This window comes from Lepidochelys kempii, chromosome 3, assembly GCF_965140285.1.
Source record: "Lepidochelys kempii isolate rLepKem1 chromosome 3, rLepKem1.hap1, whole genome shotgun sequence".
Lineage (NCBI taxonomy): Eukaryota > Metazoa > Chordata > Testudines > Cheloniidae > Lepidochelys > Lepidochelys kempii.
This window is the reverse complement of record NC_136382.1, coordinates 135,473,515-135,491,380: the sequence shown is the minus strand read 5'-3', so window position 1 is coordinate 135,491,380 and position 17,866 is coordinate 135,473,515. Positions and strand designations below refer to the sequence as shown.

Genomic DNA, 17,866 nt, shown 5'->3' with positions numbered 1-17,866 from the left:
GAGTCATTAAACAAAATAATGGGTAAACTCCTCTACAGCTTCAAGGAGAGGCTGAACTGCTGTCCCTCATTAAGAATTCAGAACACCAGGTTTTCTGAAGGAGAGAAGCAAGTTCTTTAGAGAGTCTTGTAATGCTACTGAATTCTAGATACAACTGTAGGAATCACCCTTCATCTTGATGTTTCCCATTTGATTCCTATGGCTCTCTTGGGACACGTGACCTGGGGGTAAACTACATCCAGTTTCTCTCTCAATAAACAGAGAAATATGCTTCATCTCATGCACTGCTGTTTCTATAGGACACCCTAAAATAGTGATTCTCATCCTTTTCTATACCATAACCCCATTCTAACAGAAGACAGTGGCAGGACTCTTCCCATCTAGTCATAAAGAAAGATGGATGATCATGTCCCCCACACCAGGCCTGGCTGCAGCCTACAAGTTGAGAACATATCTGGGAGGTACTTGGAGAACAGCTATATATTGTGCTGGGGGTGGGGTTGGGGAGAACAAAGTGTCCCAAATATCACGTATCTCCTGTTATGTGAGTCAGAGTAAGGCAGGTACTGCCAGTTTTCACTCATTTTCATGAAGGAAATCCTTACCATGAAGTTCTTCTCTCATTGCTTGTGCTTTGGAAGAGAGATTACAAACTTTTCCTACTGATTTGAGCTGGATGTGTCATACACAAGTCAAAAATTCTTCATCTGCAGATGCCAAGAAGTTTCAGTTTCTAAAATCAACTAGCATGAGCAGATGGTCATTCAGATTTGTTATGGGAATGGCAGTCTGTTTACTTCCTACATTAAATATAAGCATAAAGTTTCCACTGCAAAACCACAGATGGTATTTAAATTATCTTGTATTCTGTCACTTGGCCGCAGCAGTCATTTCCAATGGTAAAACACAAAAGACTAAAATAATAAAAAAAAAAATTCACAGAAAACATAAAAAAAGTAAATCGGAATAGAAAAAACTGGCCCTTCCTCTCCAAATATTCATGGCAATACATTTGATTATTTAGTTTGATAAAAAAAAGCTTGTTACACTATTTAACAGTACTAAATTTTGGTTAAAGTTTTTTTTAGTATTAACAATAGGTTAACTCCCCTGTGGCAATTATTGAGAACTTCAGGAGACAAGAAAGTGACAAGAAGGTGAGAATCTCTTCTCTGGAAATCTCCAAAGACTTTAATACACCCGGGATGGATAGATCTCAGCTTTGCACAAGGGAAGGGAAAATCTGTGGTGACAATCCATTGTTTCCAACATCAGTCACTTCCATGATAATAAAAAGAGGTCTTCTACACAGAACTCTTAATTATTATAGAAAAACATTATGATGTCAAGAGGTCAGCATAATTTTCCTTTTAAAAATTTCTACCAGAATTTTTAGTCTTAATTTCGGAGACCCATAAATCAGGAAACACAAGATTTAAAGTTTGGATAAAAATATTAACCTGTGCTTAATCATGCGTTATGTACTTCGAGTACAATTTTTACCTCTGTAACCTGTACCAAAATACTCCACATGTACAATCTGAGCAACTTGCCTTCTGCAATTCTTGACTTGGGAGTGTTATTTATAACCTTAATGTTACATCAATGTAGACATTACATTAAAAAAAAAGCCACCATACCACTTACTCTGATGCAAGTACTCCCAATTTGATCCAGACTGGGGAAATTGTACAAGGATAACAATTTGCATTTCTAAAGGGTTTTCTTGGGAGCACAGAAGACTAAAACGTCCGCAAGTTTTCCCCCTTTTTCTAAGCACACAAAATTACAAAATACTAACTGAATTTTTAAATACAATATAAGGCTCTCTAAAGAATTTTAACAATGGCAGGCAAAAATAGTAACATCAGACAAGAATTAAAGAAGGGAAGAATAAAAGACCGATTTTACACAGAGTGGAAGTCAAAGATATTATGCTTGCTCTCACCAGGCTTTGTTACCCCCCCAAAAAATGCATGCCAATATGGTCTATTAAATGCATCAGACAACAAACGTCTTCCCCCTCAAACCAAAGAGAAAGAAATCGTAGTATTATTTTGTATACCCCCTTGAAGTGCATTTATGAATAATTTTAAATCTGAATTCTAGCTATATTCAAAACTAAACATCACCACAGAATTGCATAAGGAAACAGTCAGCAGAACACAATGATTTTCCCACTTTACTACAGGGCCTAAACGCCCTCTACTCCTTCCAGGACACAGAGTGACCAAAGACCACCTGTAATAGTGCCCAGAAGTCAAACCTTGTAGATGCACGAGAACCTCCAGGTCAGCAGCTTGATATTAGTCTATGGGTTAGATCCTGCAACTGGATCCACTTGGATGAGTGGAGCCAGAAGTAGGATCTAGCCTCTAGGATTTAATGCAACTTCAGTGGCCCTTAGAACAAGCCCTAAATACTGAGGGACAGAACTCTGAATATTTTACGAATATTCACCATTTCTATTGTTCCTGGGTATGATCAGTGTTTATCTCTCTCTTCCCCCTTTGTGTCTTGGTCAAATATGTAATCTTCTTAAGAAGATACTTACGTGCATTTAAAATACTGTATTCCTTCATGGCTGCCATTATGCTTTCCTCTTTGAGGACTGTCCCATTCTACTCCAAGCCAAAGACCTTAAAAATAATAATAAATAATAATATATTGATTCAAAAAAATAGAAATTTGGAGTTCAGATATTTTCTGCCCAGTACATTTGATTCATTATGGGTATACAACCTTTCTCTATAGTACCAATTTCCAATATAAAGCCCTACTTACAAGCCCACCTATAATTCTGGCATTCAAAAATTGATTTGGCTTAGAAGTTGCCACACTTACTTTGAAGGCAATGAAAAATGTTTCTGCAAAGTTCTTCCTCCTAGTTCTCAAAATGTAGTTAATATTTTTAACAAAAACTATACTTTGGATGAGATTGTTAATGTTGAACTGTTAAAGGAATTCTTCAGAAAGGCTCAAGCGTCTGGAGAGAGAGAGAAAACAGGAGCAGGGAAAGAGGCCCAGGGCTATGCACAGTCCTACAAAAAGGTAGGAGAGGGACTATTATCTCTCCCAGGACCACAAATGGGGGGTCTGTGCCAGCACAGAGAGAATCCTCAAACTTTACAAGTGCTAGGAAAATTATGCATCTATACCCTCTCTCCTGGGTTAATGAGTTACGAAATTGACCTAGCAGTTTGTTTAGCCCAGGCTGTTATTACCTCAATCAGAAAGCATCCTCAAAATTAAAGTAATGTCAAAAAGTATTTTGTTTAGGAAATCACATACCCCAAAGCTCTAATAGAAAGAGTTCTAGAGACACCACACACTTTTGTTGTTTTTGTAGGACAAGAAAACTAATTTTAATCTATGAGTTTATTGCAAGATATTCACCCTAGGCGTAAATTCCCTTTAAGCTACATGGCTGGGCAGGCTATCAAGTGCCGCCACTTCTGGTGTAGCACTTCTGGTGCCCCTCCCCCTGACCCCAACTCCACAAAGCAGAAGTGGTGGGCATAACAGGGCTCAGGAGGGAGGGAGCTTGCTGGCAGCTCCTGCTGTGTTTGAACCTTCTGATCTACTTAAAATGGCAGTGTACTTAAAGGGGCAACGCGCATCTCTCGGTCACACACACACCCCCACACCCCATGTGTGTGTCTGTCTCACATACACACTGTCTTTCACACTCACCTCCCAACACATACTTGTATTATTATTGTTACTTCTTTCAAAGTGTGTTATTTTAGTTTTTTGACTGGTCTATGCATTTCATAAGTTTTATTTCTCTTACACTTAAATTTAATTCTTTCAGTAATGAGTTCTAAAATGCCTAACCTGTCCTGGCTGGAGTAATTATCCCTATGGTAACTTTTTTAAAACTTATATATTACACCTAGGTTTTTGGTTTCTGTTGGTGGTGCACATACGCACATTACCTCAACATGGTGCACATAACAAAATTCATTTTGCACATGGATGGAAAAAATTAGAGGGAACACTGTCCTAGGCCATCTCTTGTCCTCTCCCTTCAACATTCCCTGGCTACCCCACCCAATGAGTATTTTCCAAGAGAGTAATGGACCTCTCCATAGTAGGGTTGCTTTAAGTGGTATGCCCCAGATAGCATTTCTCCATGTTGGAAGCAAGAGATCTTGCAATAACGTTACATTCCATTTAGGATAAAAAGGTCAGTACACGTAATCAGGTCACTATCCTAAGAATAAGATGGTTTGCTATACGGGTGAGGCTTTTGGTCATTGGAATCAGTTTCTCCCCTTCCTAACATACTGTCATGACTCCACCACATCATCAGTTATATTAAAAAATAATTCCATTTCATTTTAGGTATTAGGAAACCATTGGAAGTTTTAGTACTAATGAGGCTGTACTGAAGCTAACAGTATTTTGCAAAGTTACCAGAGCTGCTCAGCAAAGTAGGCCAATCTGCATCAATTAGTAAACAAAACCAGACAGATAGCAAATGGCACTATGATCTACAGCTAGTAGCTTCTCATACAAAAGTTAACCTTTACATTTACAAAACATTAACTTTACCTGTTGTGGGAGGAACACTACCAGCGTACCTCACAGTTGCATATTCTGTATCACAAAGGATTCTTCGACCAAGCACATCAGAAGGCACACTACTAGTCATTGTGAGAAATCTGCAGTCCAAGGCACTTATTTAAGGATCTGGGGAAAGGGAAACAACATTGCTGACAAATACACACAAGTGCTTTTAAGTTACAATTTTTGGTTTTGTTTCTCATTGTTCACAATTTCCTCTTAGAGACAAGAAAATAAAATTCTTCCTCCATCAGTCTTATACCTTTCAGTCTGGCAAATACAGATTCTCCCCTGCATCTCACTCTGATTTTTCTAAAAAGAACAGGAGTACTTGTGGCACTTTAGAGACTAACAAATTGATTTGAGCATAAGCTTTCGTGAGCTGCATCCCATGAAGTGAGCTGTAGCTCACGAAAGCTTATGCTCAAATAAATTGGTTAGTCTCTAAGGTGCCACAAGTACTCCTTTTCTTATTGCAAATACAGACTAACACAGCTGCTACTCTGAAATCTGATTTTTCTGTTACTGTTGCTTGAATAGCTATAGAAATGACACTTATTACTCAGCAAGTTTTTTAGTCACAGGTATTTTCTTATTGTGGTTTACCTCCTAATTCTAATTTTTAAAGACCATCATGACGATTTTCACTCCTAAGTTTCATGCCTCCGATAATGCAGAAAACTCCACCTAATTTTTTAAGACTGACCCTCTAATCCAGTGGTTTTCAACCTGGGGGTCCAAAGTCTATGTCTAAGGGGTCCGCAAAAGGTTGTTACCATAGAAGAGTGGTTTTCAACCTGTGAGCTGCAGAAAATCCCTGGGAGTCTGCAGACTACGTCTAAGACTTCCAAAGGGGTCCGCAACTCGATTTGAATTTTTTTAGGGGTCCACAAATGAAAAAAGGTTGAAAACAACTGCTCTAATCCAGGCATTCTCAAACTTCATTGAACCGCAATCCCCTTCTGACAACAAAAATTACTACACGACTCCAGGGCTGGGCAGGCGGGGGGGGGGGGGGGGAGAATACTGAAGCCTGAGCCCACCCGAACCCAGCGGCCCAGAATTGGGGGGGCCAAAGGCAAAGCCCCACTGTGGGAGAGGCCAAAACTGAAGCCCAGGACTTCAGTCCCGGGCATGGGGCCTCTGGCGGGGGTCTGGCAGGAGGAATAGCTCAGTGGTTTGACCATTGTCCTGCTAAACCCAGGATTGTGAGTTCAATCCTTGGGGGGGCCATTTAGGGATCTGGGGCAAAAATTGGGGATTGGTCCTGCTTTGAGCAGGGGGTTGAACTAAATGACCTCCTGAGGTCCCTTCCAATTCTGATTCTATGAACTTAAGCCCCACCACCCAGGGCTGAGGCCCTCAGGCTTCGAGCCCAGGTGGTGGGGCTCAGGCATCAGCTTCGGCCCTCGGCCTCAGCAAGTCTAAGCCAGCCCTGGCAACCCCACTAAAACAGGGTCGTGACCCACTTTGGTGTCCCAACCCACAGTTTGAGAACCACTCCCCAGCAGACCAATCTCAAAAACTCGGCTTTCCTATACGTGCTCCAGTCTCAGAGCATTCCTGCTAATTAGTGCCTTTCAAGAACAGGAAGCAAGAGCTCCCTTAACTGCATATTTGAGAGTGAGACTCAAGTCAGATATGCTCAAAGAAGCAGAATTAGGAGGTAAGGGAATTATCCTCTCTTCAAAGCTAGGCATTCTGCATGGATTATAACAATACAATACAATGCTTACTGTTGCACCATCCATTAAGAACAGAGCCAAAGCCAGGCAATTAACACAAAAGATATTTTCTTTTTCGTTTAATGGTGGATAAGATACATCAGCCCTGCAGCAGGGCTGCACACAGTAAACCTGACTAGTGTGTTCTGACAGACAATGAAACTCTCCAGAGCAGCGGTTCTCAACCTATTAACCGGGGTGGGCCACATATGCAGCTCTCTGTGGGTTATGTTTCTACTACCCCTATGGCCCTGAGGATGTCACAGCTGGGTGCTGACTGGGTTGAAAACCACTGCTCCAGATGTTTAACCAGCTCGAGTGATGGCCATGCGGGGTGACAATCTTTGTACAGGGTGAGGCGAGATCAGGCGGCTCTCCCGGCTCAGAGAGAGCTTGAGCCGGAAGCAGGTTTTCCAGTTCTCCCTAGAGACCAAGGGCGCTCCGCAAGCGAGGCCCCCGTGGGGGCTAAGTCTGCGGGGCAGAGGCCGCCCTCCTTTGGAGGGAATGTGCCCGTCAAGCCTTGGGCTGCAGCAGCGAGGCCCCGGGACACCCCCGGCAGCGGGTCCGCGCGGTGCAGCCCTGCGAGGAGGCCGGGGCTGGAACCATGGGGCAGGGCGGCTCCCATGAGACAGACCCGCTGAGGCCATCGCCCCGCGCTGCCGGGAGAAGGCCGCAGGGTCCCTGCACCAGCGGCGCCGCCAGAGCGCTGCGGGGAGGGGCCGCCCCGCCAGCCGGCGCGAAGCAGCTCGCGCGGAACCGGGGAGGGGCTGACTCGGCGGAGCTGGGCGGCTCGGGACCCAGCCGCTCCCCAGGGCGGGCGGGGGCCGTTGCGTGTCCCCGGCCCGGGGGTCCCGAAGCCTGACCGGCTCCCGCTGGCCGCTGTGACCGGTACCTGAGTCCCGCAGCAGCACCCCTGCTCCCCGGCAGGCTGGCGCTCCTCCCGGTAAGGACCGTTCCCACCCCAACCAAACCGACAGAGATCCGCCCCGCCCCGCCGCCTTCCCATTGGTTCAAAGCGCTCTATGCCCGCCTATTTCCCCCCTCCCCATTGGTCGCCTCGTCGGAAACACTAAACCGCTCCTCCTCCTTCTATAGTCACAGAGTCGGCGCCGTAGAGACTCCGGGGAGTTCTTCAGTCTCTCCTCATATGGAGCTGCGAGGTACCCGGACCACAAATCCCATGATGCATCGCGGCGAGGAGCCGCTGAGGAAGGTGTGCAGTTAGCTCTTTTCTGATTGGCTGTTGGTTGCGGTGCGTTTCCTGATTGGGCGAATAATTCCAGCCCGCTGCTTCTCGGGGCTGCAGTGAGCAGCCTGGGCCAGGGAGGGCTCAGCTGCGACCCCACTAGCATCCGTGTGCAGGTGGCGGTGTCTCCCTCGGTGTGTCAGAGGTTGGTCCTGGCAGAAACTGGCCTCCCTGCTCCCACACTCCTTGCCAGGTGCATACCCTGCAGTCGGTCCGGTTTCAAACCATGGCCAGAACCATCTGTACACACTCATGCTCCATATGTTACACTTCCTCACCCTCGTGTCCCACCCCGATACCAAATGGCAGGATTATCTTCCACCTAAAGAGGGTGAGGAGCCCCGGTGGGCCAGCCTTTATTCCACCTTGGTCCCACGGCCCGCCGGGGACATTAGTTGGCGGCTCCTTCATGGAGCCATGAGCACGAGTGTGTACCTGGCGCGGTTTACCCCTGTACCTGAGGCCTGCCCCTTTTGCGCCGTGAGGGAGAACCTGGCGCACGCCTATCTCGAATGCGCCAGGTTGCAGCCCCTATTCTGGCTCCTCCAGAACCTCTTGTTGAGGTGCTGGCTGCACTTTTCCCCACACTTGTTCCTCTTTGTGCACCCTATCCGTGGCCCCACAAAGTCACAAGACCTCCTCATCAACCTCCTCCTGGCTCTGGCCAAAGTCTCTTATCTACAATACCAGGAGGAGGATGTTGGACGAGGGGGTGCTCTGCGACTGCGGGGCCTATTTCCATTCCTCCCTAGTTTCATGCATCTGGGCAGAGTTCCACTGGGCAGCGTCCGCTGTCTCCCTCGACAGCTTTGAGGAGCAGTGGGCGCTGTCCGGGGTTCTCTGCTCGGTGTCCTCTACCGGTATCCTCATTTTGAACCTCTGACCCTCACTCCGGTCCCTGTTTTTCATTAGTTGTCCCCCATAATCAGTTGGTCCCTGGGTCCAGTGGTCCCTCCTGCTAGGCTGGGGGAGGGGCCTTTAGCAGTGGGTGGGCTTTTCCAATAAGACTCCGCTAGGTTGGCCAGCGTGGATGAAAATTGATTATTTTTTTTAAATTGAACTTTTAATTAAACACCAATTTATTTCAGAAAAATAAACCTACTTAAAATTATAAGTGAAATTATTACAATTTATGGTAAGGCCTAAATTTTCATTGATTAAAATAGTTAATAAATATATGTTGGCTGCCACTTTTTAAAGCAAGTCTAGCCCCTGAAACCAGGGGTAGTCACAGACTAAGCACTTGGAACCAGAGTTTGCTGAAGGGCTAAATGAGCAATAGTCTTTTCTGCAGGTGCAAAAACACTTTTTTTTATTTCAGTTTATTTCACTAGTTCAGTTCAATAACTAGTTTATTCAAAGTTTAAAAATAAACTGGAAGTTGAGAAAGACAGAAAAGGTTGGTTTCCTTGTCCAAAAATATGAATACAAACTAGGTTTGTAAGGATGAGATTGACTAGTTCTAAAATCTTGAACATGGTGACCAGAAACAATCAAATTAATTAATTAGCAACAGATACTTTGTCTAATTAGTTTTAGTTGTAAAACCTGTTTTGATACATTTTTTGATAAATGAGTTAGATATAAAAATGTTTTAAGAGTTTTATTTAAGGAATTAAAACATTTTAAATTGCTGGTTTTGTGCATTTTTAATTTGATTTTCCAACCAAATAGACTTGAAACAAATCACAAGTAAAAAATTAATAACCATTGAGGAAATAAATCATTCACCATTTTCTAACATAAAAATGTAAACATTAAAAATTGAACAAATGTAAGTTAACTATAACATTCCTTAATTGTGTATAAATATGGTGTGTATCCTCGTGGTTAGCAAAAAGCAACACCAAAATTAGTGTAAAGACTATATTTAGTGGCAAATCAACATGTGTTAATGTTTACCAACCAATGAGAATTAACCTTTCTTTCAACTAAAAAGTACAAATGTAAAACTATTAAAATCTATTTAAATCAAGGTTTCTTGCTTGCTAATTTAAATGATTACTAAAATGAGTGACTGAAACCAGTCCACCAAGATCTTGGTACTGGGGGGGAAATTACTAACAAATGTCTCACAAGGATGCAGCATGTCCTGTGTGTTCTTATGGATGAGATACTGGACTGGGAATGAGGACCCCTGTGTACCAGGCTCAGACACAAACTCACTGTGTGATCTTGAGCTAGTTACAGGTAAAATATTTCTGAAGTGAAAGCAGATTGTAGGTGCCCAAATTAAGATACCTTGGACCTAATTTTCAGAGAATATATTGCTCCCACTAACTTCAACTATCATTTAAAATTCAAAGCAACTTTCCAATCATAGGATCTTTTGAAAGGAACACAATGAACAGAACAGTGCATTTTATATCATTGTGACTAGTCAAGCATTCTAATAAAAATATTATTTCTCTACCTATAAAATATCTGAACCCCCTCAAATTCAGAAATTGTTTACAGTATAGTCATGATTGTCCTAATAGCATAGGGGACACAGATTTTATTTGGATAATTAGGAGTTTGGATAATCAAGAGGGCAAGAGCACCTCTGCAGCTCCACTGTCACAGACCCGCTCACTTACTCGTATGACAGCAGGGCTGCAGAGGGCTCCCTGCACTGCTGCTCTTGTCCTTTCAATTATTACAGGTCCCAGGGGTGGGGAGACTTTGGTAGCGTAGGGCCTGAGGAGGGAGTCTACATAGCTATCCAAACTCCTAATTATCCAAATAAAATCTGTGTCCCCTATGCTATTAGGACAATCATGACTATACTGTAAACAATTTCTGAATTTGAGGGGGTTCAGATATTTTATAGGTAGAGAAATAATATTTTTATTAGAATGCTTGACTAGTCACAATGATATAAAATACCTTAGCTATATAAAAATAGCTAGTTTGGATCAAAAGGTGGAAAGTGTAAAACTAATAAAAGGAAACAACATCTGATTAGACTGTGGAGCTCATTGCTATATGAAATCATTGAGGCCAAGAACTTGGCAAGATTCAAAAAAGGGATTGGACATTTATATGGATGACAAGAATATCCAGAGTTATAAGTAATGGTTACACGATTTTTGGAAGGAATATTAAGCCTTAGCATCAGCACACAAGCCAGTCTTTAACTACTAGCAATCAGAATGAGATCAAATATGGGCTTCAGTGTCAGGAATCAGGGCCTACAGCAGAGCCAGTCTCTGGGCCACCTAATGAACACAGCTGGCCTGTAGTAAGCTGCCTGACTAGCTACAATGCTAGGTTGACTGGAAGAGTCACAAGACTAGACCAGCTCTAAAACCCAGCTACAGCAGTTACTCATGGGGGAATTCTGCACCAAAAAATTAAAAATTCTGTGCACAACATTTTAAAATTCTGCAAATTTTAATCGTCAAAATAACACAATGTAATCACACCAGTTTCAATTATTTTGGTAATTTCTTTCAAAATACCTGTCAGCAAGTATATCTGTAACAATATAGACAAAACTGATTCAGGAAATTTTTGATAAATAGATTCCTTACTAGGCATATTACTACAGAACTTTGAGTAATAATTCATTTAAACTACAATACAGAAACATATTTCCTGCTCCCTTCAGAAGCAGTGCAAAGGCTTGAGGGAGTCAGGGGTATTGGAGGAGGGAAGTCATTACTGGGAAGGAACCTGGAGGGTTGTTGGGTGTGGGAAGTATGGAACAGGTTTTTTGGAGGCGGGAGGGATTGTTACAGAGTTGGGGAGCCTCCCCCTTGCAGACCCTGGCTGACCCCTAGTCTCCCCCATTCAGTCAGCACATCTACCCTTTCCCTATGTGTCCTTTCACCCCCATTCCCATGTGGACCTGCACCCCCACTCAGCCACCCGTTATCCCCCATCCCCACATGGCCCTGCACCCCCACTCCCATTCAGCCCTTCCCCGACCTGTCCCCCCACTAGCCCTTCTGAACCCATCTGCATGACCCCACCCCTCATGTGCCCCACTGTCTGTCCCTTCCATATCCCAAGTCTCCCACCTGCGGGCATGCACCCTCTGACCCCTCCTGATCGGCTGCTGATTGCTACAGTTGGTGAGATGGCTGCCCTCTGTTCTGGCACCACAGAAGCCTCTGTGGGCAAAAGGTGTAACTGCAGCACTTCTCCAGCAGAATGTATTTTCTGCAGAGAAAAAAAATCTGCGGGCGAATATGAATTCTGTGTGCGTGCAGTGGTACAGAATTTCCCCAGGAATAAGTAATTCAGTAGATGTTAAAAACATTTGCTGACAGCTGTGATAGCTCCTATGCCCTGCTTTAGTCTTGGCCCTAGCCTTTCCTCACTCTAGATAAGTTGGGTGTGACTCTTGGCTCCAATTCCTGATCTCTCACTCTGGCTCTGGCCTCGAGCATCTGACCCTGGGTGCTGATATCTGATTATCCTGGTCACTAACTTGTAGATTCTCTACATCTGCCTAACACAGGGTTCTTCCACCTTTCTCTGAAGTATCTGATACTGGGTACTCTTGGAAGCAGGATACTGGATTAGATGGACTTCTGTCTTGATGTAGTATGGTAATTCCTGTTTTCTTCACTGACACGTGAAACTTCTGAAATTCATTGCTGTACTACTAGGAACTTTTCTGATTATTCAAGAGCAGTTTGATGGTAAAATACTTTTTATTCCAACAGTAACTAAGGAGACTAAAACATTTCCAGCTTTGATAGCTACTGTTTAAATCAGCAGGTCTGAATTCAGGCTCTTAGGTGAATTCAGCTTATAATAGGGGAGCCCCAGTGCTGGGGCACTGTCAGCCCAAAGTGAGCTCAGCAGCCTATAACTAGACTTCTAATGAAATCAAAATTAGCTCTGATATTCCACAGTGGAGAGAGGAGGAAGTGCAATTAGCATGTAAGGCCCTCACCAAGGGGCCCATGCCACCAAGTATTAATACTTGTCCCCAGCCTCTCTCCATTCACACAGTTTTGGAACCCATGACCCTTGCCTAGCGAGTGCTACTTAGTTGATGGTGAATCCCTCCATCATAACAAAAGGCCACGTGCAGTTCCAAGCACAGTTCCCATAATCAGGGTAATAACAATTTATTCTTCCTGCCCCAATAACAGAGACACTGGGGATCCCACAGCAGCCAAAGTGACCATTTGGGCAGCTATGGTCTCATTCTAGGCGTGGTGGGTGTGCCTATGCAAATGAGATCGGCCCCTGAAGTTCTTTTCCACAACTTGCCACACCTCACCACCAGATGTCAGGGTGGAGCTCATCCTGACACTGCTTACATAAGAACTCCTTTTCCAAAGAGAGAGAGAGGAAACAAATGGATGTTGTTAAAGTAAAAAGTCTTACTTCATACTTTACTTTTAAAATGCTTTAACTGTTTTTCCTTTTCTGTATCTTTAATTGTGTGTGGTGACATGGTACTAAAGCAGGCCGAGGTCTCGGTATACCAAACCCCAAACCCTGTTTGTTGGACACTGCCAGGGTTATGTTAACACCTTTGTCTCTGTAGGCCCATTTACTCCATCTAAATTAATATAACAGCTCACTGAACCCTTGAGTTGAACCACTATTATTATTAATTATTATTATTATTTCCAATAAAAGTTTTGGAACACTGGGAAAATTCTAGATGATTGGAAAAAAGCTAATGAAGTACCAATCTTTTAAAAGGGTAAACAGACATATAGTTATCTGGGTCATCTTATCAGTCTAATAGTGATCCTGGGCAAAATAATGGAACAGCTAATATAGAACTCAAGAATTAATGGAATGTGATGTAATTAATGCCAACATACATGGGTTTATGGAACATACCGTACCGTAGAACCTCAGAGTTACGAATACCTTGGAAATGAAGGTTGTTTGTAACTATGAAATGTTTGGGAAAAAAAAAAGAGGAGTACTTGTGGCACCTTAGAGACTAACATTTATTTGGGCATAAGCTTTCGTGGGCTAAAACCCACTTAATCGGATGCATGCAGTGGAAAATACAGTAGGAAGACAGATATACACACAGAGAACATGAAAAAATGGGTGTTGCCATACCAACTGTAACAAGACCAATTAATTAAGGTGGACTATTATCAGCAGAAGAAAAAAAACCTTTTGTAGTGATAATCAGGATGGCCCATTTCAAACAGTGGACAAGAAGGTGCGAGTAACAGAAGGGGAAAAAAAAATTAGTAGAGGGAAATAGTTTTTACTTTGCATGATGACCCATCCACTCCCAGTCTTTATTCAAGCCTAAATTAATGGTGTCCAGTTTGCAAATTAATTCCAATTCTGCAGTTTCTCGTTGGAGTCTGAATAAAAGACTGGGAGTGGATGGGTCACTACGCAGAGTAAAAACTAGTTCCCTAATTTTTTTCCTCTACTGTTACTCACACCTTCTTGTCCACTGTTTGAAATGGGCCATCCTGATTATCACTACAAAAGGTTTTTTTTCCTCCTACTGACAATAGCCCACCTTAATTATTTGGTCTCATTACAGTTGGTATGGCAACACCCATTTTTTCATGTTCTCTGTGTATACATATCTTCCTACTGTATTTTCCACTGCATGCATCTGTAGAACTGAACAATGAAATTGGTTTTAATTGTTCACTTTATTAATATAACTTCATAAGCAAAGCAAAGTTTTATGAATGACACAACATTCATTCATAAAACCAGTTACCCCAATAACTGGCTAATTGAGTTTCACTTTCAATCCAATTGTTGCTTAAATCACTGAAACTTACACTGCTTCAACATTGTAACTTCTGCTCACTGTCTGCCTTTCCTTACACTTGTCCATATTGTAACTCAAACTCCATTTTAACTTGTCCCAAACTCCATTTTAAAATGCTCACTCATTTTGTAAACCCTACTGCAACCTTCATTTTCAAAACCCTGACGTAATCTTATTAGTGTAGTTTAGATGTGTGAATGAGGTATGTATGGATGATAGAATCAACCTCCAGCCCCCGCCTGTCCTGATGAAATAAAATGTAAACACCAACGGCTGAAGATGCAGACAACAGCCCTGACAAAGCAAGAAGAGTCCACCCTAAAAAGACAATTGAAGAAACATCAAAACCAGGTCCCAGGCTGAAAGTCATGTCTGCAATTGATGGGTGATCAATCACACCGAACCCAGAGGCAGCGTGACACAGCAAGACCCATAGACTCTGGATTCAAACTAAAGCCTACAAAAAGGATGGGTGAGATGGAAGACTTTGGAGGGTAACATTCTGCTGCCAACATGGAAGGGCATCGGTGCATGCCCAACAGAGACCCAGCCCTTCCTTGTACCCAGCTTTCCTGGCCAGTTAGCCACCACAAGCTACAAACCCAAGCCACGAACTCAAGCTACATTCAGGACTGGTAACTATGATAACAACCTTGCAGACCCTGTGTGTGTTTGTATGAATGAATGTATGAATAAATATGAAATTGAATGGAATGTTATAGCTATATATACAAGATTCTTTTTGTATTCACAATAAAAGTGGCATTTTGCCTTATCCCCTTTAATAAGATCCTGCTGGGTTTTATTTTATTGGTATAACACATCCGATGAAGTGGGTTTTAGCCCACAAAAGCTTATGCCCAAATAAATTTGTTAGTCTCTAAGGTGCCACAAGTACGCCTCTGTTTTTGTTTTTTTTTTTGCTGATACAGACTAACACAGCTACCACTGAAATCTGAAATGTTCGTAACTCTGATCAAAACATTATGGTTGTTCTTCAAAAGTTTACAACTGAACATTGACTTAATACAGCTTTGAAACTTTACTAATGCAGAAGAAAAAATGTTGCTTTAAACTATCTTAATTTAAATAAAACAAAGCACAATTTCCTTACCTTGTCAAATCTTTTTTTAAACATTCCCTTCATATTTGTAGTAGTTTACATTTAACACAGTACTATACTCTATTTAACTTTTTTTGGTCTCTGCTGCTGCCTGATGGTATATTTCTGGTCCAAAATGAGGTGTGTGGTTGACTGGTCAATTCATAACTCTGAGGGTTTACTATAGATACTGTCAAACTAACTTGATTATTTTTAATGAGATCACAAGTTTGTTTGATAAAGCTGGAAGTGTTGATGTAATATATGTAGACTTCTATAAGGCATTTGACATGGTACTGGACACATTTTGATTAAAAAACAACCAAGAATATAAACATGGGAATTTGTTATTTTGAATTATGTATTTAAATTAAATAAATATATTATGGAATGAAATTTAAAGAAGCACAAAGTAAGAACACACCTAAAGTATCAAGTAGGCTAATTACACATGAATCACAATGAGGTGTTTAATCTAAAGACAAGGAAAAAACTGATATACAAGATGTAACTGAATATGACCAACAAAGTTAAAATATATAATACTTGCACGGCTGGTGCTGTGGGACATCAACACCCAGAGCAATGAGGAGACAGCAGGCATGGTGCGCCACATCTACTGGGAGATCTCCAAGGCGGCGGGCAGGGGCGAAGGCAGAGGGAAAACCCATGCCTCGTTCCCTGGCTGAGCGGTGGAGGTGGCCCCACATCCTGCGCTCATGATAGCAGCTCGTCAGCCAGTGCTAGTGGCAGTGAACGGGGGGAACTAGTCCCGACTGCCTCTTGGCAAACAGAGAAGCTCGATTGGGTGGCTGAACTTGCTGGCTTGTGTTGGGCAAGGAGCTGCAGCCTTGGGGGAGGAAATCTGGTCGCGCAGAGGGAGCTTGTTTCTCTTTAAAGTCTCCCTGTCCTCAGCCCCGCAGCCAGACAGCAGGCACAGCAGCTTCTGAGCAACCAGAGGAGGCAGCAAGCTCCGCGATTCCAAGGTTGCTGAGGCTCTGCCAGACTGCCAAACCAGCAGCGTGCAGCAGAGATCTGGCAAACTGTCACTGTCACAATGAGGGACGGTGCTCTGTACAGAACAGCAGCAACAGGAAAGTGGATTTCTCTTTTTTTAATCTTATTTTTTATTAAAAAATATGTACCTATCCCATCCGTCCAGGCCCTTTTAAATTGCTGGGCCGCTGGGCAATTGGCCGGAAGCAGTAGCTCTAAGCAACACTAGGGCTAAAAGTGTGTTCCAGGAACTAACAGACATTATTGTCAGGGTAGGTTGGCCCTCCGACATCCCTACAGATGCAGGATGTAACTTCCTGGCAGGAACTATGGAAAGCCTTTGGGAAGCTCATTGGGTGAACAACTTGGTTGCCACCTCTTACCACCATCAAACAAGTGGCCTGGTGGAGAAGTTTAATGGAACTTTGGGGGCCATGATACGTAATTCGTAAATAAGCACCCTAGTGTTGCAGCAGTTGCTCTTTGCCTACAGAACTGTACCACACCCCAGTTTAGGGTTTTCACCATTTGAACTTGCATATGGCCATGAGGTTAAGGGGCCATTACAGTTGGTGAAGCAGCAATGGGAGGGATTTACACCTTCATCAGGAACTAACATTCTGGACTGTGTAACCAACCTACAAAACACCCTCCGAACCTCTTTAGCCCTTGCTAAAGAAAACCTAAAAGATACTCAAAAAGAGTAAAAAGCCTGGTATGATAAACATGCCAGAGCACGTTCCTTCAAAGTAGGGGACCAGGTTATGGTCTTAAAGGTGCTCCAGGCCCATAAAATGGAAGCGTTGTGGGAAAGGCCATTCACGGTCTAAGAGTGCCTGGGAGCTGTTAATTATCTCATAGCATTCCCCACCTCCAACCGAAAGCCTAAGGTGTACCATATTAATTCTCTAAAGCCCTTTTATTCCAGAGAATTAAAGGTTTGTCAGTTTACACCCCAGAGAGGAGATGACACTGAGTGGCCTGAAGGTGTCTACTACGAAGGGAAAAGTGCTGGTGGCGTGGAAGAGGTGAACCTCTCCATGACCCTTGGGCATATGCAGCAACAGTGGATCAAGGAGCTGTGCCTTAGCTATGCGCCAATGTTCTCAGCCACCCCAGGACTGACTGAACGGGCATACCACTCCATTGACACAGGTAATGCTAACCCAATTAGAGCCCAAACTTACCGGGTGTCTCCTCAAGCTAAAACTGCTATAGAACGGGAGATCCTGGATATGCTACAGATGGGTGTAATCCGCCCCTCTGGCAGTGCATGGGCATCTCCAGTGATTCTAGTTCCCAAAATAGATGGGGAGATACAGCATTTAGCTTACGGTAGTCCACGCAAAAATGTAACGTGCCCAGACAACTATCTAATGCCACGCACAGATGAACTATTGGAGAAACTGGGACGGGCCCAGTTCATCTCTACCTTGGACTTAACCAAGGGGTACTGGCAGATACCGCTAGATGAATCTGCCAAGGAAAGGTCAGCCTTCACTACACGTCGGGCTGTA

At 43.2% G+C, this 17,866-nt stretch overlaps 1 protein-coding gene across 1 annotated transcript in view; it reads right to left on the bottom strand.

Moving 5' to 3' along the window:
• TBCE (tubulin folding cofactor E) overlaps window positions 1-7,270 on the bottom strand; it is a 58,035-nt gene extending 50,765 nt beyond the window's left edge. The window contains exons 1-3 of the mRNA XM_073338150.2: window positions 7,186-7,270; window positions 4,558-4,695; window positions 2,555-2,639 (exon numbers count right to left, since the gene is read on the bottom strand). Coding sequence (XP_073194251.1) covers window positions 2,555-2,639; window positions 4,558-4,657 — 185 coding nt within the window. The 5' untranslated portion in view covers window positions 4,658-4,695; window positions 7,186-7,270. The remainder of the gene's footprint in view (window positions 1-2,554; window positions 2,640-4,557; window positions 4,696-7,185) is intronic.
• Between the last annotated feature and the right edge of the window lie 10,596 nt (window positions 7,271-17,866).